The sequence below is a fragment of the Eufriesea mexicana genome, unplaced genomic scaffold (genome assembly GCF_001483705.2).
Source record: "Eufriesea mexicana isolate 0111107269 unplaced genomic scaffold, ASM148370v2 scaffold2783, whole genome shotgun sequence".
NCBI classification, from domain to species: domain Eukaryota; kingdom Metazoa; phylum Arthropoda; class Insecta; order Hymenoptera; family Apidae; genus Eufriesea; species Eufriesea mexicana.
The window spans coordinates 314339-339172 of NW_016910838.1; the positions used below are offsets into that span (position 1 = coordinate 314339).

At 41.3% G+C, this 24834-nt stretch overlaps 1 protein-coding gene across 1 annotated transcript in view; it reads left to right on the forward strand.

The window, feature by feature from the left end:
• The window catches only part of Myc (bHLH transcription factor Myc), a 53168-nt gene extending 46283 nt beyond the window's left edge, over nucleotides 1–6885 (forward strand). Inside the window, exon 3 of the mRNA XM_017904151.1 lies at nucleotides 4227–6885. Within this exon, the coding sequence (XP_017759640.1) occupies nucleotides 4227–4834 (608 nt within the window). The 3' untranslated portion in view covers nucleotides 4835–6885. The remainder of the gene's footprint in view (nucleotides 1–4226) is intronic.
• The last annotated feature ends 17949 nt before the right edge of the window (nucleotides 6886–24834 follow it).

Sequence of the window (24834 nt, forward strand, 5' to 3'; positions counted from 1 at the left end):
ATAATAAAATTGTTCATCTTTTCCAATAATTCCTAACTCGAACAATTGCAATCAATCTAAACTCGCTAATTTATTAGCGTAATTCCACTTGGTACATTTCGAATCTTCTTTATCCCCCACTCCCAAACAGAAGCTTGCCCAATAAACCCATCGAAACGACGAAAAGACGAGATAAATCGAGATCCTATATTTATTCACATAAAACCTATATAATCAAGAAAATAATCGATTACCAAAGGATAAAAAAGTAATTAGAAAACCCATCAGAATAAACCTTTAAATCTTTCACCTTTCCATCACACAGAAGCTACAACCCCCTTCCCTATCCCCGAATTTATACTCGGAATTTCAGGTCAAGTTCTTCGCGCACACGATCTCGTATCGAGCTGGCGCGTTTCGCGCGTTTGTTTCTCCGTTTGCGGAATGGAATTAGCGCAATCGGACGAAAGATAACTATGCATAAGCCGCGGCGAGCGTTAACATTGACGCATGAAAGTGCAGCGATCGTAAAGTGAGCGGCTGCAATCCAGGCGAGAGAAACGTTCCTAACCGTGAATCAGCTTCACGCTTGCGAATTGGCCATGCATTTCCCATCGTTGGGTTTCTCTGTTACAGCTAGTAGCAAGCGACGACCCCCTATAGCTGCCATCGCTGCGACGTAGCCCCGTAGCGTCGCTCTCGCAGCGACAGTGGCGCCCTCCGTCAGCCGGCGGACACCCCGAGTACTTCGCGAAATGTCGCGAAACACGCTTCCGGCGAGGCGGACGTTAAGCGGAATTCAATTATAAACGTATTTACGAGCACTGGCCGGTTAATGGTTCGTTTTATGAACGAGCTGTTGCGGAACGAAATTCATCCGTACATCGAGCGAACGTAATCGGGGACCGCTATACACGGAGAACAGAGAGGGAGATAGAGAGTCGGTTAGAGAGAAAGGCTTCCTTGTCGTGAAACGCGCGTCGACATTGAGCGATTGTATCCCGAACGTTGTCCTTGAGGAAAGAGTTACGGTCCGTATCCGCGGCGGAGAGGAATCTGGACCAACCGGATTTCCACTGATTGTGCCAGACGCCATGGATGACACAGTTTGCAGAAACGCCCACGGTGTCGTATGTCCCTTCGAACGCCTCCGCAGAGGCCACGTGCTCCTAAAGGATACCCCGTTATTATACCATCCACCGATCTTCCTTCTTTTTCTCCCATACGCCTCTCTCGGCACTGGCTCTGCGCTTAGTTTAGCCCACGTAGATCTGTGCTCTGAGCTCTGTCTCTCTTGCGAGCGAACTATCCTGGTTTAGCCCACGTAGCGGGTCTCTGTGTTCGTTGTCATCGAGCTCTAGCTTCCTTCACCTCGGCTAGAGTCTGTTGGGTTTTGTTCAGCTCTGTTCAGCCCTGTCTGTCATCGTCTCTCTATGTAGTAGAGCTTTGACTATCTTTCATAGACTCTGTTTAGCTCTGTCTTCGCGTTTGCCAAGCTATCCGTGTAGTAGTGCTTTGTTGGTCACTGGTAGAGACTGTTAGAGTCTGTTAGAGTCTGTTAGGCTCTGCCTTTGTTATCACTTTTCCTGGTAGAGCTTCGATGGTGCCTACTAGTCTCTGTTAGGCTCTGTTGGGTTCTGCTCAGCTCTGTTCTCGTTATAGTCAAACTCTCCGCGTAGTAGAGTTTTGTTGGTCACTGGTAGAGTCTGTTAGACTCTGTTAGAGTCTATTAAGCTTTGTTTTTGTCATAACCTTTCCTGATAGAGCTTCGATGGTCCCTGATAGACTCTGTTAGGCTCTGTTGGGTTCTGTTCAGCTTTGCTTTCGTCACTGCCAATCTCTTCGCGTAGTAGAGCTTTGTTGGTCACTGGTATAGTCTGTTAGAGTCTGTTAGATTCCGTCTTTGTCATCACCTTCCCTGGTAGAGCTTCGATGGACCCTGATAGGCTCTGTTAGGCTCTGTTGGGTTCTGTTCAGCTCTGTTCTCGTCATAGCTAAACTCTGCGCGCAGTAGAGTTCTGTTTGTCACTGGTAGAGTCTGTCAGAGTCTATTAGGCTCTGTCTTCGCCATCACCTTTCTTGGTAGAGCTTCGATGGTCCCTAATAAACTGTGTTAGGCTCTGTTGGGTGTGTTGTGTTCAGCTCTGTTCTCGTCATAGCCAAACTCTCCAGGTAGTAGAGCTTCGTTGGTCACTGTTAGAGTCTGTTAGAGTCTGTTAGACTCTGTTACGAGTAAACTGTGCCGAATCGGTGTGTCCGCATAGCAGTTGGACTCTGTTGGACTCCGTTGAACTCTCTTGGGCTGTGTTCAATTCTGTTCTGGCACGTGATCATGGGAATCTTGGTAGATGAACGGTATCGATAGCGTCCGGTGGAGAGTGTCAGCGTTGACTGGACGCTAGCTCACTGTCGGGTTTTCCTGTGGCTGATCGCACGAATACCTGGCGCCACGGAGAACCGTGACACGATCTCTCCACGCTGTCCGCGGCTGGCCTTCACCCTGAATATAGCATCGCCGAGGCTAAGACAGAGAGCGGCTTGTTTCGTCTCGACTAATTAGCGACGTTTCACGGCTGTCCGCAGATGCTAACTGCTTCTTGGAAAAAAGACGAAACAGAGTATCACGGAGCATCTCGAGAGTTCTTTGGAACTCGCGCGGATGACGGAGGCTACTGGGTAAGCACTGTCGTTACGATTGCGTTGCAGTTTAAATTGAGACGGGACAAAGTGATTAATTGTTCCACTCGTGGCGTGCTAAATCCTCCTTTTTAGAATTATTTCGTTCTCTTTTCTCTCGTTCTCGCTATCTTTGGTATAGACGAATTATAAATAGACTGTTCGAATGACACATTTGTCGACCATAACTATTTTCGTGCAATACTCAGGGTATCAATTATTACAAAGATAATTATTACATTTGGTTTTAAGAAATTTTACATTCTTTTCTCATCGAATTAGCAAACGTAGAAGTTGATCCTCTACTTTGTTAACCTTTTAGGTACGGCACGCCACTACAGTGGCATCCATGGACACCATGATCTTGGGATTATTATACATTCTTTGCTTTATTTCTTATTTATTACGCCTAAACCGCATTTCCAATTGTATTGTAAAATCCTCAAAACTAAAATATATTACGAATTTGTGTAGCGCTGAAAAGAAAATTATATAAGGCATAGATCACGGTACCAATGCGAAGACATGTCTCTCTAGGAAACAGAGTACGAGCGGTGCCATACCTAAAAGGTTAATAATCCTGAGTGTCTATTCACAAATTTTTCGCGAAGAGCTGGAGTACACTAGCATTCGCGACTATTCTACATTCTTATAGTACACTCAGTAACAGACTATCATTCGCGATCATAACGAAAGACGTTAGTCGAAAAGCACCTAACTCTAACCTAGACTCGCGTTAACACATTGCGTACGGCACTCTGCTTGCGCAACGCGCTTCCAGGGTCCGCACATTTTAATTCGCATTTGGCATTATATTCGCATAAGGTATTAGAATAAGAATACCCTAGACTTCGTTACCCTGGTAGCGTAACAAGGAAATCTATTTTTAATTCCTTAAATCATCGATTGAGTCGAAGAAACGTGAAAACGAGGTATCTCGTCGTCCGGCCACAACGTTCGGCTTGCTAAACACGAGATATCTCGTCACCCGTACGCAATGTGTCAACCTTCTGCGGACGAGCGTCGCATATATGCGTTCGGTGAAAACAACTGATTGGGCCGAGGCACTCGTAACTGTGTCTCACGTAATGTTGCTATGGCCGAGAAACGCATATATGCGTCCTAGGACTGCACGTCCCAAGTTAAGCAATGGACTGTTTTGTCCTAATTGCCAGCGTCGCTATGAACGAAAATCTCGTTTAACACGTTCACGCCGACATGTACCACCGATGCCTCACACTTGGATCCCTCATCGAACGGCGTGCACAACCGTTCACGCTCTCATCTCCAAGCAAAATGCATAGCTACGCGCGCCACCCCACAGTGAGGAACAGAAAAATCGGCACCGGCGTGAACGTGTTAAGTAGAAATGAGCGCTGGTAGTTTTGAACGACTATCTTGACAGCGACTCGGTCCCACGGTGGGTACGGTTTACTCAAAACCACGTATCACATTCGTCCGCGAAGGGTTAAAAACGCATTGCAATCGGAACTGCATCATTGCAGTCAGCATTCTACACGAGATCGAAATCCGAGCAACCATAAAATGTCTGCTCCTTATGACTGTTACAGAGGAGGAAGAGATCGACGTGGTGACGTTCGAGAAACCGTGCAGACCAGCAGCGTTACCAACGTACCCGAGCCTAGCCGACCAGCAGCACTTCCAGCTGACGGTGAACACAGCCTTCAAAGAGAAGGCTCCTGGTCCCAGACCACGTGGCCGACCTCCCTCGAACCCGGCACGGAAGAGAACCGCCCAGCCCGAGCACAAACCCGCGAAGCGAGCTCGTCACAGGACCTACCAGAGGAGGAGCAAGGTGGGACGATGCATGTCCACGTCGCCACCGTCGATGAAGCTGAGCCAGATGTCGAACGCCTCGAGAAGCTCGTCAGACGACGAATTGGACACGGAGAAAAGGAGCTTGCACAACAACATGGAACGCCAGAGGCGGATAGAGCTGCGGAACGCGTTCGAGGAGCTGCGCGTGCTCGTGCCGGCTGTCGAGGCGAAGGAGAAGGCACCGAAAGTCGCGATCCTGAGGCAAGCGGCTGTGTACTGTGATATGTTGAGCGAGATGGGTCAGATCACCGTGGCGAAGGTGACGGAGCTGAGGCGGCGACAGGAGAAGCTTCGAGCAAGGCTCAGTCAGCTTCGGAGGAGTCTCGCCATGACGCGTTGAGGGAGAGACTCGGGAGAATCGTGTCGGATTCAGCCCACCAACACGCGAAAGCAAATACCTTGCTCGGAATGTTCTAGAGTCGAGTTTGTTACCCCATACGATCGGCGACAAATCTCCACTCGACGTTTCGAGGCTAGACGATTTTCGGATATGCCTGCACGCGAACCAGGAACACCGCCGCCATGTCTAACTGACTCTGGCTTCGGTCGCACGCCATTGGGCGTCAGCACTTGCAACAGCGCAGCAGTGGGCAGCCATGGCGCTGTTGGGAGCGGACGAGAGTGTGCTCTTGGTCCGATGATCGGGGAAGAGGAAAACGCTGTGTTGCGGTTCTGTGGTTCACGATTCGATCGGAGTTCGCGGAGCTTGGGCGGATATGGGGTGAACCGAATCTTTGAAAATCCGTTACCGTAGGAGAAAGAAGTTTTATGTACATATACACGTATGTAAGGACAGAGGCGGAGATAGAGAGAGAGAGAGAGTGAGTGATAGAGGGGCCGAGTTTCGTTTGCTTCGGACAAAGGGAGAATGGAAGGGCGTGGATGACAGCGCGTGTGACGAACGGAGGACGGAGAGAAGAGATACGAAGTAGCTGGCGCTAGAATCGGCACCAAACGTTACGAGAAATCGAAGAGATCGATTAAAAGAGCTTTGAAGAGGATATTTATATATGTATATTTGTAGAAGAGATTCTTCGAATGGCAAGCTGCGAAAGAGAGGCGAGGGATTAATCGAAGATTGCTTTGGCCGAGTTCACGAGGTATCTGTAAGGACGCAAAACTGAGTTCAGCTAGAGTTTAGAGAGAGAGATGAAACGTTATCGATTATAGATTCCGATTTTTCATTATTTTTTTTTCTTTTTTTCTTCTCTTTTTATACTTACGCATACACCACGACGTAAATCACGGTAAAATGCACTGCGAGAAGAAAGAACCACGAGGCTGAATCACGCTCGAATAATGTCAATTTTGCTATTTCAATTTTTTTTGTCCTTTTCATTGTGCGGATTCTCGATCAGTGTCATCTTATCGCGCGTAAATTATCGACTAAGACCGGTTCCCCGAGCCTGGGAATTGGCAGCGTCGCGTATATTTTAGGGAAAAATATGTTTCACGGCAATAGAAACGCGTGGAAACGATCGACAAGAGATCGAGCAGACGATCGCGAGACTATTTATCACGCATTTCTCGCGCGTTTACGCTCGAACACGCTTGCGTTTCGTATTTCTCGAAATATATTTGCATTTAAAAGCGTCGGGACAATTTCGCGGGAGAAAGGCAAAAGAAAAACACAGAGAGAGAGTGGAAAAATAGGACGAGCGAACGATTGTTAATGTCTCGACGATTCCAATATGGCTGCCAAGATGGCGTCGCTCGATCTCGTCGGTCGTTTGGCACCTCGTTCTGCGATGCGCGAGCCACGCTGGTTAAACGAAGGCTTATCACTGAACGGTGTCCGGCGTTGGTATCACCGGTTCCCAGCTAACTGGTCTTAGGACGTATTTCAGGGCTGAACCGGTTTCTAGGTGTACCTTTCTTTTTAGAAAATTAACGAAAAGGGGACAACTGGTAGGAAAAAAGGGCGAGAAGCGTACGCAAGGTTTCGATCATTGGTATATAGGCGGTGGTTCTTTTTCCAAAACTCGTATCGACGTGTTGGGACACGGGAGAGAGAGGCGAACTACTCGGCATTTCCGCGTCAATGACTTTGTATCGAACGGTAAAAACGTTCGACAGGTCGGCACTCGGACGCATGCGCGCGGCGTTGCTGTTGCACGGCGACATCGCGTGATTCGATCGAAATTAAATTCGTAGATTATGCTCACCGGTTATCATCGAGCGAGTGTTGGAAATCGAACGGGATGAAGGCACTAGCGACATACGACTGTTCAGAACTGTTGATATCCTTCGCGATCCTCGCAATTTCGGCTTGTTTCGAACGATTTGGAGGTTAGAAATTTTAGCAAGGCCCCTAATTGCAACGCGGACGATCGAGAACCGTCGGGAGATCTCGAAATCGATTCATATTCTTCGTCCTTTGGCGAACCAGTGGCGCGCTTGTCCTTTCTTTTTTACCCGTTGACATTCGACTCCGTCGATAGAGCGGTTGGACGAACGCGCTCCAAAGAGAGGTGTGTTTCGCGTGTTACGGGTAGGAAACGCGTTCGACAGCGCCGCTCAGCGGGCGAAAAGGAAAGCACGGATGACTGGCTGCGATGATGCAACAATACCTGTTCACGCAAATCTCTTCCTTATCGAATTCCATTGTTTTCTCCATTGTAATCTCGCGTTTTTAGCGGCGTCGCTAATAGTAGTTACTTACCGATCGATTGATGATCGCTGTGCGATCTTTACGTTCCGACGTGTCACGCCTTCGACAGCACGATCCAACGCGTTCGTAGCAGAGTCGCCGTACTCTGGGAATCTTGCAAGTAGGTGAAAGATCGTATGAGTCACAAAACGTGTAGGTAGAAACATAGTTCGCATCTGGTACACACGCATACGTACGTAGGATACAGAGAGAAAGTCATAGACACGACACAAGCACACCGCAAAGAATATATAGAAATTTAGTCCGGTACCTTACTGTTATTCCGTTTTAATTACGTTACGTACGGCGCAACTTCGTTTCGGATCGTCTCATACGCGTAACTAAATATAGCGAAAAAGAAAAAGAAAAAAAAAATGGGAAAAAGTTCGAGTTTCGAGTCACAAAGTCCTTTTCGTTCGTCTCTTTCCTCGTTCTTCTGATTCGGCGGTGCCGCGAGACGAACGCCACGGCGCATGGCAGAGCGACACGTCGCATAGTAGAGGGTTAGTTTCGCCATTTTCTTCGCGTCTTCGCTTCCTTCCTTGCTTCCGCCGATTCCCAGCGCGGAGAGCGACGCGCCGCGGCGGTCGAGGGAACGACGGGCCACGCGGCTGCGCGCGCAGGTGCGCGTATTCAGCTTTCGTGCACGTGCGGCTCTATACTTTTTTAAACGGGTGCAATAAGAGACGCGAAAGAAAACGCCCCTGTGGCGGATCGTTATTTTTGTTGTTAAATGATTATCGGGAATCGGGAAGGAAGGGGACGGGGTACTGAGAACTGGAGATGTAGGGTCAAATTATTTCTTAGTTTCTTTCTTCATCGTCATTATTGTCACTTTTCTTTTCGCGACGAGATTCGTTTCTGAGACGCTCTTTGAGAGATAGAGAGACTTCGGAGTTGCGGAACGGGAAGGGGGCGTGTCGGATCTCGTGCTCCCGAGGTGTAACGTTAAACGTTCGAAGAAAAGTTTTTACCTCGATTGGTATCTTTTTCGTTCCATTTTTTTTTCCTTTTTTTTTTTTCTTTTTCCTATTCGATTAATCTTTTGATTTCGTTCGTTCGTGTACACAAACGGTACACACGTTCGCGAAGGTGGATGGTGAACGGCAACACAGTTTTCAAACGGAAGAGGGAAGTAGCTGTTCTTTATCGTGATATGGTCCCTGGTGGCCTGTCTACGCTTTTGAACGCGTGTAAATAATGTATATATATATAGGACAATATATATACACACGCATACGTAACGTACAGGCGTATACATGCATGTATATTGCAAGTTAATTACAACGGGGATGCGTGTGAGTGCAAGGCAGAGAGAAATGGGGGGGGGAGAGAGAGAGAGAGAGAGAGAGAGAGAGAGAAAGGTAACGAGAGAAAGGGAGGAAGGAGGAAAGATAACGCTACTAATTATTGAACTTAATATTATTATTATTATGATTATTAATTAATACGTCTCATTATCACCATTATGATAACTATTATTATTGTTACGAGTTTTAGTTACGAGTTTTTTCTAGCATTTCACTGCTACGATATATAATAATAATAATAATAATGATGAATGGACTCTTAGGGGGTATAACAAAACGAAGAGGGGAGATCGTCCGCGATCTATGTAATTACAGATGTCGCTGTCAGCGACGATTCGGGGATCGTTGAAAGACGATAGAGTGAAAGAAAAAGAGAGAGAAAGAGAGAAAACGTGCGCGTGTGTGTGTTTGTGCGAAAGAGAGAGAGAGAGAGAGAGAGAGAGGAGAGAGAGAGAGAGAGAGAGAGAGAGAGAGAATATATTACGATAGGGATTATATTTCATTACATATTACGATGAAAAATATATATAAATATATGTCTATGTATACTGTAATTAAACGGAGAAAAAGGGGGAGGAAAAACGAAAGGGGGGTAGAAGGTGTTGATACACGGACGCGCGTGCGAAGGGAAAGGGAGAGAAGGAAGAAAGGTAACGTGGTTGTCGCGGCCGATCGCGGAAATCTACCGGAAGACGCGTTTAGTATAGTGAAGTCGCGAGTGCGGTGCCCTCGCGGGGGAAGGTAAAAAAAGAAAAAAGAAACTAATAATACGGAAAAGGCAAAACAATGTGTTCATTACATTTGTAGGTAACAGTATTCGTTTATATACATACTTTTTACGGGCTATATTGAAAGAAATAGAAAAAGATAAAAAAAAGAAGAAAGAAAGAAAGAAAGAAGGAGGGAGAATAAGAATAAGAAACAAGAAACGGTAGCTGGAAAAAAAAAAGAAGAAAAAATAATACAGCAAGAACCGGAAGCGACAATCTTCCGGGGAGAACAAGCTTCTTTCACATACGTACACGCATACTACATAATCTCACGTACACGCGTACACCGTGAGCTACACGACATACGTGCGATATATACGCTATACTCTACCCCCGTACACGAATACACACATACACTACACGCCTGGTATACATACAAATGTTTCAAACGAGCACACTCCCGCGGATATTCTAAAGGACGCATACACGCGGCGCGTGTGCGCATGCGCGCCGGCGAAGCGCCGCGGACGGATACACGGTAAAACGAGGAGGGCTGGCCGGGAGAGAAGAATAGCCGAGCTGTGTCGACAATGCCGGACGAAAATTAAAGAGGGATTGGAAAGTGGCGGGGAGTGGGGTTCGAGGGGTAGAACTGATTGACCAGCGCGGGACGGACGAAACGCGAACGTGCAGAGATCGGACCCTGCCTGGGAATCGACCGGATCGAAAGCCTGCACGTGCATCCGGAAATAATGTCTCTCCACTCGTACTACCCGTGTGTCGCTCTGCGGCCAAGACGCGTTGAGACTCTAGCTGCGCGCGCACGTCGCGCATGCGCACTCTCGCGCCTCCTATACACCACGGTAATACCCATTACGGACAGCGCGTTCATATATGCGAACACGATCGCGATACTAGACACGCCGCAATCATCTACACACGTACACACGCATACGGATACAGGTTAATTAAAGACTAATCGACGACACGACCTGAAACCTGAATCGCAACCCAAGTGCTTCGAATTTATATAGGTACATATTAATCGCAGTAATAATGCAGCTCGGAACATGGATGGAACGCGTATTTTCCGGCTCACGTACACGAACAGGGTGGCGGGTCGAAGGACCTCGTCTGGAAATCCCTTGTTTCTCGCATCCTCTGTACCGTTCCTGGGTCCCATTTTGATCGTTGCTTCGCGAGTAAGAGGAGAGAAAGAGAAAAATAGGGGAGTAGTGAGGTACTCGGGTTTTCTAGGGAGGTCGTTCCACCGAACTGGTTGAACGCCCAGACGAGCCTTCGAGCTTGACGCGTATGGGGTTGTTATGGGAACGGGCGGGAAGGCGGGAAAACACGCGTGTCCATTCATGAGAGGTGACTTTGGAGAACAGTTCGACCTGTGTGCTTTAATATATATAGTATATATATATGAAACAGACAACATGGCTTTACTCGTCGAATTAAAAAATGGAAAAATGGAATAAAAGGTTTTTTACGTAGGAAGATACGACTAGCGATTCACTGTAGGAAAATGGAAAAAAGGAAAAAGAAAAAAAAAAGAAAATAAAAGAGATAATAATATTCGAGTACAGGAACGATGATATGCACAAAGGCCTTACAAATCGAACCACAGTGTAGAGTTTCGACGTTCTTACATCCGCGACATTTTCTAGACGTAGCACCCGTTCTATTTTTGACAGATTTTTTATACGTTTAACCCTGCGATCGCAAAATGACGATAATTATAAAAAGGAGTGCCGCTTGACGCGATTCCAGGAACGACTATTATACTACATATATTATTACCGAATATAGAAACACACAGTAACGAAACGAAAAGACTAAGATGTTAGGATGAAGAAGAAGAAAAAAAGAGAAGAAAAGAAAAAACGAAAAAACGAAAAAAAAAGAAAAAGAGAAATGGGGGAAGAATCGAATTTTTATAAACGAAGAATCGGGTTTATTAACGAAAACAGAACGTTGTTCGCATACTCAGGATAATAATAAGAGGCGCCTTAATTTTTAACCGTTGTAAGAAAAGAAGAAAAAGTTGGGTCTGTGGGAATGAACGGAATACCTTCTCGCCTACGACATTATGTATTTTACGTGTATATAAGAGAGAATGAGAGCTGAGGCGAAGAAAGGAGGGAAAACATGGGGAATAGGTGGTATATAAACGTTTCTCTTCCTCTCCGCGTTGAAATTTCGTTGAAATTTCCTCGAACGGGGCTCGCGTTTCTTTGCCCTCGCGTTCGAATATGGCGCGCGTAGGCGCGCGCATGCGCGTGACCGTTCGAACGGCGAAACGGAACAAAGGAAACGGAATGAAAAACGAGCGTTATTATCGGCCACAGTTCGAAGTTCTTCCGCGTTTAACGAAGATGAAAAATTCGTTCGTCGATGCGACGAAGTGAAACTCAACTATTATATATACATAATATATTATATATAATATCATATATGATATACATACCTCGCAATAGATTTCGCCTTCATAAGACGGTAGCCTTCTCTTCACGCTGAATAAACGAATAGCGAATCCCCGTTTTATAGCAGCTCTCTGCTTTTGTTTTCCACTTTTGCTCGTGTGTGTCCGACCTGTGAGTTCTCTATATCGTGCCAAATCGAGAGAGAAGGGAAGGTGGATCGAGAGAAACTAAAAGAATAGAGAAGAAAGAGAGGAATCATAGTTGCAGATTTAGCCGAATTTAATCCACGACGATGATTTAGACTGTCGATCATTTGCGAAACAAGCGACCATTTTCTTTTCGTGATTTTTGTTTTTTTTTTTTAATTTATCCGAACAGAGAGTCAGCTCAAGAAGGAGGGCCCAGAGGTCCTCGTTGAACACGCATTTTTCACTCCCTCTTCCATTTTCCCTGCTCTTTTATCTCGTTTTATTCTCCCCTATCCTTCTTCGTTCTTCACTTAAATATATATATCTATATATACACGCGTATGTATATATTTTTTCCCGTTTCTCCCTTCGGTTGACTGTAAAATATCTCTCTAGGCCTTCTCTCGACAAAGACATTTCTTCGAAAATTGCTCAGAGAGTAAACCCTCGCCGTTGAATAGCGGAAACGCGTTCTCTTTCCTCGTTTTTCCGTGTTCGATCTCTCTTCCATATTTTTATTTTTCTCCGTTTTCAAACCGCGATTTTTCCACGTACACACACACACACACGCAGACACGTGCACCGAGATGCACATACACATCTGGTCGGTGGACGCGAGGCTTTTTATCCTGTGAAACCGTCGTTCGGAGCGATATTAGGCCGATCGGTCGCGCGTTATTTGAGGCTTCGGGACGCAGGAATATTTTCCTCCGTTCCTCTTCTTATATATAAGATATATATTATATATATATACGTACGTATATCGAAAAAGGGGAAAAAATATTATATACGTCTTCGTAATTTTACATAAAGATACACTCGCGCGTTTATCCGCGAGGATCGGCCGCCGTCGTTCCGAACGCCGTGAATTTTTACGCGCGTTTTCCTCTTCGAGCACGCGTCCGCGGACCGAGTCGGGTCACACCACTAGCTTTAGGGATCGCGAATCGCGATTTCCACGGAGAGATCCCGAATGTCCGACTCTGCAACCCTCTCACGTATCGTGTCCGAATCGTGTTCGACGAGAGCCCGCGCAGGACGATTGGACGTGTATAGAGAGACACGTGCGACGATAATTCGGCGATATGCGCGAATCACAGGGTGGCGGAGGATTTTCGGAACGGTTGCCAAGATGGCGAGAGTGGCGCGAAAGAGAACGCGTTTTCCCGATCTGGAGGCGATTTTGAAGAGTGCAAACGTACCTGCTAGCCACATAGACATTAAAAATAATAATCATAGTTAATTGTGTAAAGGACAGAGGAGTAAGGAAGGATGGCGCGTTTAAAGGACGCGCGTCGACGTAGCTTTAGCTTAGGAAAGGACAAGGCAATTATACTATTATAATACTGTTATCATTGTATAATAAAACGACTCGAGGTGGCGCGCGAGATTCGCCCCGGTACTCTCGACGGGGTCAAAAGAGAAAAGAAAAGAAAAAAAAAAAAAAAAAAAAGAAAAGTTGTTTTCATTTTCGTTTTTCTCCTTTGTTTTTCATTCACGTTCTCTCGGCGAGCCGATCACAACATTTTCGCTGAAAGGATTTTTAAGGGTAGAGTTTGAACCTCGTGACAGCGAACAGAGGCGAATCTCTCGTTTCCACGGTTTCCTTCTTTTGTAATTTTTTCTTTTTTTTTATTTTCTACGTACACACGCGTGCTGTGCCGTGTCGGGTTAATTGTACGAAACGCGTGCGAAGAGAACGTCCCCTCCTCCAAAACGTAACGACGTTATTACGGGTCAAAGATCACAAACATACATACACACACACACGTGTTTGTCTTTCTTTCATTTTATTTCATTTTCCTTATTGTTTTATTTTATTTTTATTTTCCGCCCCGTTCTGCAATTCTTTCGTTCCCGTTCCGCCGACCACAAACACAGACACACCTGGTCGACCCGTTCCTCGCTGATTTCCTGCAATGCACGCGTAAACGATGCCACGTGGTCGACTAACCTAACCACCGGTGTGCACGAGTGTACACGTGTACGGATACGCGCGGATAAAAATGAACAATTAGAAAATCGCATCGTACGAGGGTAAAAGAGAGATGTAAACAGAGAGAGAGAGAGAGAGAGAGAGAAAGGATGATAATGAGAGAACGTGTGCGAAGAAGGGATGCTAGAGCGCGAGACTGAAAGATTCCGGGATCGAGAGCGTTTTATGTATGTATATAAATAAAGTATATAGTTTGCTATAAGAAACCGTGTTGTACAGTTGTACCGAGCCTTTAACCGTTTTAAAGGTGACGAGAAGGTGCGTGACAGGGGCGTGGGAGGAGTGGTTATGGTTGCGCGTGACGGATCCATTTTTTCAGGGCCGGGGGAGGGGAGTATAGTGGGTTCTCGACGAGAATACTTAAACGTAACCTTAGGTTTTTTATTCAGAGCAAAACAATATTTTTTATTTATCCCTTTATTTTTATATGACGTTGCTACTGGAAGAACCGTTTGTACGACGAGACAACGCGAGCGTGAGGGACAGGGTGAAAGAGGAGGGATGCACGACACTGACCGAGCGAAAGGGACAGAGCGAATGGGAGACGAGAGTGAGAGAGCGAGAGGGTGTGTGGTTTAATTAAGTCGATGAACGGGGTGGTAACCAGAGCTATACAACGAAAATCACCCCCTCGGCGGGTGGGTTAGCGAGAGGGGGGAGGGGGGGAGATCGTATATATAAATCCGGGACGAGTATATAGGAGTAAAGGAAACATAATGGAAAAATAAATTGGGAACCCCGATACACAGATTTTTGAACTGCGATATTCATGTTATACTATATTATATAAATATATATATATATTATATACAGATAGACCGATAGAATCTCTTATTTTTGCAAGAAAACCAGATTCCCGAAAAATGGAAAAAAAAAAGTAAAAGCGAAAAAAATATATACTGAAAACAACGTTCGCCGTGGATACACGCGACGACGAAGACGAAGGATTTCTTCCACGCCATTTTTCTTTCAATATATATATATGTATTTGTGTATATGCATTATTTCCTTTTCTTTTCTACCTTATATTTTTTTTCTTTTTTAATTCTTTGCACTCGGAAAATTTGTTATCAGAGAGAAACAGCGACTCGAAGCACCCCTGCTCATAAACTCGATGACATTTTTGTTAAACAATTTTGTTAGAAAGCGATCACGTGTAAATTGTATTATTTTGAATTTGACCTCCCGATGTTGACACGTTCGTGCACGGATTCGTCCTCAAACACGATTTCGAGCAGTATAACAAATATGATTGTTAACAAATTTACATTTTTTATAACGAATAAAAATGTTAACGAATATTCTGGGATAAGTGAGTAATAAACTTGGTCGTCCAGTAATGATATACTATATATTTCCGAGAAAATTGGGAAAGAATCGTCTGCTCTTAGACGACGCGACGAATCCGCGATGAACGTGTCAAGTCGTCGTAGAGGTTAGGTGTCAATTAAATCGACTGTCAACCCGTGACCACTGAGAGAGTCGTCTCTCGAGTGCAAAGGATCCTAATGCGTGTTACGTTGTACAAATACATACGAATTCCAAAGTTATTTTCCCTGCAGTTCTTACCCGAGAAACCTGTTCCGCGAGTAGGAAACGCGTGGAAGACTTCCTTCGTGTTCGTCGGTGGCGCTGCGATCGGCGGACGCGCACCACAGAGACTTAGCCGCTTTAAACCGGGGGTGGCGTCGTTGGAATTTCGTCTCGATCCTCGCGACGTTCGACGACACAAGCTTTCCGCGTAATCACGATACGTCAAAGAAACGAAAATAAAAAAAAAGAAAAAGAAAAAAAAATCGAGCAAACAGCGATAAAAGTTATAAACCGAGGGACCCTACGTTCCGACCGTATGAAATATAACAAATCACGCTTCTGAAGGAAACGCTTAGGAAATTAAAGGAGAAGCGAGGAGACGAAAAAGAGAAAAAAAAAGAATAATGGGGGGAGAAAGAAAGGGAAGAAGGGAAATTTCGTCCACCCTCTGAGAGGGTTGGAGAACGCGAGTTTTATATTACACAGAGGATTAGGCCCCGCGACAGGGGGGGACAGACAAAAGAGCGGGTAGATATAATCGTATAGGGTTCGCTGCTAATTACCTATTACTCTATTATCGACTATCGAGCAATACTGTTAATAATTATTTAACATTAACGGTAATCACGATTGTACTACTCACTTGTAACTGTATTATATGATAATAATATTTAATATATAATATTATATAATATATTATATTATACAGTTATATAATAACCATGTACGCATATAGAACAGCATATACTGTATAACCTTTTACATAATAATATAATATATTATCGATAATATTAATATTAATTATTAACGATTTATTCGGTAAGGTGTCTGCGTGTAAAACCATGTGCTTCTCGCGTTTCGTTTCCATCGAGACGCCGTTTCTTTTCGTCGATTTTTCTATATATCGTATACCTGTATGTCGCATATAAGGAAATTCGTGATCGGCCGATCTCGCGGATAATAGACGAAGTTAACCGGACCCACCTCCTCATTAAAACTAACGAGAAAAACGGAGAGAAAAAGAAGAAAAAAGAAAAAAGAAAAAAAAATACGAGTTCACTTGTACCTATACCTCGAACGATTGTTGGATAAGTAGTAAGCGGAAGGGAACGTTACAATTTTACGATTTTACCGAGAACGATCGCGATTGTCGTGTTCCCCGGCAACGTTCAGCGCCCTCTGTGCTCACCGTCCCGGTTTTCTCTTTTCGATTTCCCCTTCCCTCCCCACTGGCCGTGCCACGGGCCGGAAGTTGTCGGGGAACCGTCGAAACCTAAGAGTCACCCCCGTACAATTACGTAACATTAACGACATTCACCTTGTAATACACACACACACACGTTCGTACACGTACGCAGACATATACACGAGTGTTATACACGAGTGTTATACACGAGTGTTATACACAGAGGTACGCGCGTGTTCACGCGAGAATAGGAAAAAGGAAAAAAGAAAAAAGAAAAAAAAAGAAAAAAAGAGAGAAGAGAAGATGAAGAGGGAACTACGCATACGTTAACGATAAGCGAAGCGCATTAAAGATTAAGACGCGTTCGCGCAGCAACGCTACGAGGGGATGTGCGGTGTGCGCGTGCGCGGGCAGGCCGGCGCATGCGCGCGTACGCGTGCACGGTATATACGTTACATTACTAGATAGAAGATAATAAATGAAGAAGTAATATTTATTCCAGAAGTTAAATAGTAATATTAGAAGTAATATTTATATCTCTATATTTACTATTTGCATATTATATTGCGACGTAACCCTCGCCGTTCCCGTGGGACGGTCGGGTGGATTTTGTACAGAAAGGATGCAACAAACAGACAAAATAAAATAAAATGAAAAAAAAAGAAAGAGAGAAGAGGAAGATAAGGGGTGGCGTGCGAGAGTGAGAGAGTGAGAGAGAGAGAGAAAGAGAGTGGTAAAGGAGAAAAATATGCTTATTTGTACTAAAAAGTGCTGAAACGATATAAAGAGTGAGAGTGAGACAGAGAGCGTGAGATAGCGAAGAAAAGAAATTAAGAATAGAAGGAGAGAATAGGTTTTGTACTTAAATTTAAAAGGAAAAAAAAAAATATGGATAAAAATCGTTCGCGCACCTAACACGCTTCGTTTACGTTTTTGTTATTTCGGTTCCGTTCTCGTCGACGAGAAAACGATGGTGCATGGTGGACCATCGTCGTACGCGAATGAAATTGTTCCTTTCTAGACGGGATATTTTTTTTTTCGTTTGTCAGAGTCCGTGTCTCAGCGTGTTGGTGGTCGACGATCGTTTTTGGTTAAGTCGGAAAGAAAAAAAATATAAATAAATAAATCGTGCTCGATAGTTAGGCGTTAATAATCAAGTTACACGACGGCAATATGTTCTGAGTGACGCGCATACTAGGAATTTTTTTTTTTTTATTTGTTACGTTAATGGTCTGCTGATTAGGCGAAACGAGAGTCTTCGATGTTTCTTTTTTTCAGGAAAAAGGGTCAAACAGTTCCTTGACGTTTATATTTCGAATTATCTTATTATACGAATAAAGCTATTATCATTTACCCGAAACGAATATTTTATTCTTGCATCCTTGCTTCTGTATCCAAATTCCTGTATTTATATTTAAATTAATATGTATAGGGATTTCGTCGATAGTATCGATTTAATAAATCCTCGTTTCCAAAAATTTTTTGGATATTTCAATAATTTTTAGTCATTATTAAACGTCAAGTAGATGTAGATAAAAAGAATGGAGAAATAATAGACAATTATTGAAAATAATTTCCTATAATAACAATAAAATAATTGTCCTATATATGTTGATAAAAGTGAAAGGATATAGAAAGTATATAGCTTGGAAATTATATTATATATATGTGTATTTACGCGAAAAAATTTTAATCGTGTTGCTATGGCATAATAACGATGATTTCTAGGTAATAGTCATTTCACAGTAATTTGTGATTAATATCGTTGATAATTGTGAAAGTATATAGAAAGTACATAGCTTGGAAATTATATTATATATATGTATATCTATTCAAAAGAATTTTAATCGTGTTACTATGACATAAAGACGATGATTTCTAGGTAACAGTCATTTCACAGTCATTTGTGATTAATATCGTTGATAATTGTGAAAGGGTATAAAAAGTATATAGCCTGAAAATTATATTATATTTATTTATATTTATTCGAAAGAATTTTCATCGTGTTATCATGAGATAATAACGATAATTTTCAGGTAATACTCATTTCATAGTCATTTGTAATACAAATTTTTCGATTTGGAAAGACAGGTATACAAATATACTAAAACTAAAACGATGCGAAATAATATCTTTCTACAATTTCAGAATTTCATTCCATGAAAAATAAATCATTTATTCGTCAGATTACAAACGAACATCGCAAAACGAGAAATAGATTAGCTGATCTATTCAATAGGTTATTAAAATTCTATAGGTTTAATAATCTATTGAATAGATCTGGTTATTGGTTGTAGTACTGTGTAGATGGCTGTATATACTGCTACAACTAGATTTGAATCGATAGATCTAGTTTAGTTATATAAAATTTGTCATTAATCGAGAGATGGATTGAACGTTCGTATTAAAATCCGAAAAAATGATAAAAGTGAAAATTATTTCGTCTCTGAAACGAGCCGTATGCAAATTTAACAGTAAGAACTATAACCAGTTGGTTCATTTAAAAAATTCGACGTCGCAAATATTATAATATTTATCACGGATCATTTGGTAAATCCATGAACTAAATGATTACAACTCGGACAAGGGAAAACATTTACTGCAGTGTTAAAAATAACGCATGTACTTGGTATATCTGTGGTATTCTACTAATCGGTATCTTTCATAACCAGCAACTTCTCGCTCCTTATCGCGAGCAATAGAAGAATGTTCGAAAGCGTCGTTATCGTACGAAGTAATGAAGAGATAAGGGGGTGTCTCCAGAGGGGACATCTCGTTCCATGAAATCGTGCAATCGCGTCTGGTTGCAAGATACAAGGAAATCCCAACAAGGGTAGTTGACAAGCCTAGTTAGAAAATCGAAAACTCCAGCAAAAAGAAGAAAAAGGAAAAATTTAAAAGAAGAAACGAATATAATAAAATATAATAATAGAGTAGAAATAAAAATATAAATATATAAATATAAATATAAATACAAATATATAAATATAAATATAAATACAAATATATAAATATAAAAATATACTTATATAATATATAAATATACTTATATAATATATAAATATATAAACCTATGCCATCAGTATTTATCTCCCCAGGCGAAGTGCTATGGCATTTGTTGCATTATTTTGAAATTAAGAAGAAGTATATAATATCGTTAAAATAGATTAATCCTACTTGATATAACAATGGTATGATACTAGTTAAATGCAATTATGATATGAGACTTTTTTAGGGACATTTTGTTTGGGTTTAATATGATTATTTTATTTTTCCTTTAAAGCTATAGAATATACGTTTATTGACAGCGTTGAGACAGGAAAGATGAAAATTGAAAATCGATTAGTCTAATATGAAAATTTGACAGTGTTATACTCGTTATAATTGAAAAATTTTGGTAACTCTAGGTAAAATGTTATGGTTGTAAGTTGTATGTTGAGACATTTTGTTTGAGTTTAACATGATTGTTTTGTTTTCCTCTTAAAGCTATAGAATATACGTTTATTGACAGCACTGAGACAGGAAAGATGAAACTTGAAAATTGATTACCTGATATGAGAATTTGACAGTGTTATACTCGTTTATGTCCTGTTTCGTATTCCCATGCAATAGCTTACAATTAATTGCAAAATTACACATTCATTCGCCTAGCTTTTACTTTCAACCCTTAAAAATATTATACTACAAACTGCATATTTACATATATATATTATCTACATAATTCAACCCCCTCAAGCCTTTTTAAACCCTCTTTAACACTAGGTTTACGGATGCTATCTGTATACCTATTTCTAAGGACACCTGTCAAATTGACAGATAAAGGAAACCACGTGCCTTTTTTTTTTTAACGATCAGTTTAATTTAAAAACAATTATATATTATATTAACACTTTTAACCCTTTGCACTCGAGTGGTAACTCTCGTTGTCAGTCACCGTGTGTTTCAATACCTGGAAGCCTAAATAACGTGTATGAGATATTACTAGATTAGAAATAACTCCATATGAAATATTGAAATGAAATACACGTGATTTTCTCTTTTTATTTTAACAAAAATGGTATCACTGAGGTAAGAAAAATATAAGAAAAGCTTCGAATTGTTATATCTTCATAACGAGGAAATTTTCCAGTGCACAGGGATAATAATTTCAACAACCAATTGCATTTCCTACCACGTTAAACGTGGAATTGGTACTGTTGATTTTAATCATCTTACCATCATTCGATACATTTCCTAATCCTTTGGACTGGAAGAATTTTTCGTTGTAAACAGTAATTCGAAGCTTTCCTTAGATTTTCATAAGCTCGCTGATACTCTTTATGCCAAAATAAAAAAATAAAATCGTGCATTTGTATGAGAAATATCGAAATAAATTAATAGAATTATTTTATTTCGATATTTCGTAGTTGTTAATACAATTATCATCATTCGTTATTTGTTATAGCATTGAAAGCGGTGACTGAGAGTCACCTTTCGAGTGCAAAGGGTTAATATAAGTTAACTAAATCTGTTACCATCGTATAATTGCAGCAACCCTTTCGTCAAATTGCCGGGTTCCGTAAATCTAGTGTCAATGTTTCCTATTTTGAATATGTGGGGGTCCTCCCCCACCATCGCTTGAAGTCGGCTCGTCGCAGGTATCCCCGTGGTTGACGTATCTAGAAGGGACGGGAGGGAAAGGAAGGGATGCGTTTCGTCCCGGGCCTGCTAGCGGACTTATCAGTAAGGCTTGCTTAGCAGGCCCTGCCTTAGACACTGGGGATACTATTGGAAAGATGGGAAGTTATATATATAGGAAACTGGGAGTTTCCCGAGGACTTGCGGGAAAGTCCTTGAAGGCGGAATCCATCCAGTGGCGAGGGCGAGAATGATGGTCGCTACAAATATAATATACTGTATCGCGTCACAGATCACTATCCGGCTCGAAGGACCATAAAATGTCGCCATCTTGCGATCACGTAATGTTTCCCGCCAAATTAATATCGAGCAACTGTTTCAGTTTGCACGAGCAAAAGGAAGGTCGCGGCTGGAGTCGAACGATAGGCTCTTTACAACGCGAGAGGAATTAAACTCTCGATGATCTCGATAAGTAGGCTCTAAGATTCTCTATTCGGTGTTTCGTAGAGAACTGATTGACGACTCGATTGGAACTGGTCTCTCCGAGGATTCGAAGAGAACTCTGCTCCTCGATTTTCCTAAGCTCGGTCTTAGGAAAAATCGCGAGCTCGCCAAATATTATTGGCAGATTTGACCAAGGGCGTTCCCTTGGTCCGCGAATCGGTCACTTTGAAGGAAAGGGAGGTTCTCCCAAGCGAAGACGGTAGTGGAGGGAACCCTCTTCTCCAAAGTGAGGTACGTGGGGTCTATCCGCGCGCTGGTGACCCCATCGGCCGTTTAAGACCCCTAGCTAGGGCCTGAGGCTTCCAACGTGTGCGGACCACGTGGAACCCTCAGGCCTATTGTCAACCAAGTCTTAAGAGCCGTCGCCTGATTTCGTTAAATTAGGGATTTCCAGGATTCTCGTGTTCCGCGACGCGAGAAGTCGGAATAAAGATGAAATCATTCAAACATACAGAAGGCATGGAGAGGAAAATTCCGATGCCGAATTGTTTGACCCTAAAAACCTGGCTGTTGGAAGAACGTAATGGTGTCTTCCTTGTTCCGCGACGGAACATATACTCTAAATTAAAAAGAATTAATTATGGCAAAATTAAATGAAACTTACTTTGCTGTTTTATCGAGAATAATCTTATTTTATTGCAATATTAAAGCAAAATCGGTTCTTTCAAATTTTTTAGTTAGGCTAGTTTCGTAACAATTATCAAGACGTATATTATATACACTCATATTATGGAAGAAATTTGTTGTATTTCTTTGTGGGAAAAAAGAAACAGTCTATCTATCTACATAGACACATATGTATAATATACATATAGAAATGAAAAGGTATAAAAATAAATACAATATATATAAACTATCTATATACATACATATCCATATACGTGTAATATACATATAGAAATAAAAGGGTATAAAAATAAATACGATATATATAATATATACAATATATACAATAAAATATAAAAATGAACAGGTACAATTATATAAAAATAATTATATAAAAATAAAAATATATCGAAGTACATACTATATATATATATAAAAGTAAGACGATACAAAAATACGTATCATATACGTATAAAAATGAAAACATAAAATTGCATATAATATAATATAAATCAAAGAAATATATAACATATCATATATATTTTTATATAACAGTAAAAACACAAAAATACATATAATATATACCTAAAAGTAAGATAAAAATAACATATTGCATATATTTTTATATAACAGTAAAAGCACAAAAATACATATAATATATATATTAATAAATCGATGGGAACATAAATATGTATACATATATATATTCATAAAATCAATAATTTTATATAATAAATAATACAATTCAATAGAATTTGACTATATATACATACATATAAATAAGATAAAAATGACATATTATATATATTTTTATATAACAGTAAAAACACAAAGATACATACAATACACACATAAAAATAAGAATACAAAAAAAATGCACATAATATACATATAAAAGTAAAAAAGTCGGCGAAATAAAAAAAAAAAAAGGAAATATAAATAAAGGAAAGGAAAAGAAGAATCGAGAAAGGAGAGAAAAAAAAAGAGAACATAATCGAATTCCAGTCATCCGCTTCATTTCACTCGTACCGTACATCACGTTATGGCGATTAACGGTACGATCGACGACCGGCACCGGTTTTACGAGCCTTTATTTCGCTCGTTGAATTAATTCGACGTCATAAAGAGCAAGATAATGGCCGGCTGGGATGCATCCGAAACTGCGAACCGGGGAGAAGGTAAGCCAAAGTAGAAATTTAACGAGAAAGCCACCATGATCGTGGCGTTATATGCCCCGGACGAACGAAAACTAACCATTCTACCGATCAGATACGCTTTTTCTCCTTTTTCCTTACCCTTCTCGCCATCTTCCTTCCTTTACCTACAACTCTCCCCTCCTTTTACCTCTTTTCCCCTCATTTTCCCCTCATTTTCCCTCCACCCTGCTCTTTCTTTCCTCAAGTATACCACCCCTCTGCTTTTCACCCCTGTCTGCCATTTTCTTCTCTATTTTATATTTTTGTTCTTCTTTCTTTTTTCTTTTTTCTATTTTTTTGTTGTTCTTCTTTTCTCTTTTCTTTTTCTTATATTTTCTGTTTTTCTTCTCTGTATTTTCACCTTCGTCTTTAACCTCCTCTCGTTTTCTTTCATTCGCGTCGCTATCTCGCCTACCCTTTTCACCATTTAATCTCCTTACCACAGGACGCCTTTATCTCTGCTCTCTTCTGTCATTCTTTGTCGTTGTTTGTCGTTGTCTGTCGCTGTCTGTCGCTGTCTGTTGCTATCTGTACATGTCAGTCGTTCGTGTCTTTCTTTTCGTCTTTGAGTTTCCGCCTTTTCTTCCCGATTTCCTTTTGCTTCGTTATGTACGTGTGTTTTCTTTTTCTTGTAGACACGTGTCCGTATTTCTTCTTTCCTTTCTTTAATTTCTTTATTCTTGTTATTGTTTCGTTCCTGTTTCGTTTTCTTCTTCTTTGAGATTCATTCATGTTTTTCTTCTTTTTGATTTTCTTTCGTTAGGGTCTATGCATTTTCTTTGTTTTTCTTTTAATACAATTTCGTATTTTTCTTTTCTTTTTATTTTTCTTTTCTCCACCTCAGTTTTTGTTTTCACTCTTGTCTGGTTTTCTTCTATTTTTAGTTTCGTCCTTTTCTCCTTCATTTTCTTTCACTTCGTTGCGTATACGGGTTTTCTTTGTTTTTCTTTTAAATACAATTTCGAATTTTTCTTTTCTTTAGATTCTCCTTATCTCTGTTATTATTTCGGTCTTGCCTGGTTTCCTTTTATTTCAAGTTTCATCGCTTTCTTTTTGATTCATTTTAGTGCTGTCGTGTGTACGGATCTTCCTTATTTTTCTTTGAATACGTTTTTTGTGTTTTGTCTCTTTTTAATTTCTTTATCTGCGTTATTATTTCGTCCTTGTCTCTTTTTACTTCTCTTTTTAAGTTCTCTTTTTCTTTTTGATTTCTTCTTTTTCTTCGTCTCGTCTTTAGATATTTCTTGGTAGTTTCCATGTTTCTTTAAATTTCGTTACCTCTGTTAATCTTCCGTTCTGTTATATATCCACTTTCTATTTCAATGGAGAAAGTTGATTTTAGGAAATAGTCTTCCTCCTTTGATTTCTGACCCTAGGATACTCTCTAGATACTTTCCAAAATTTTTCCCTCTTTC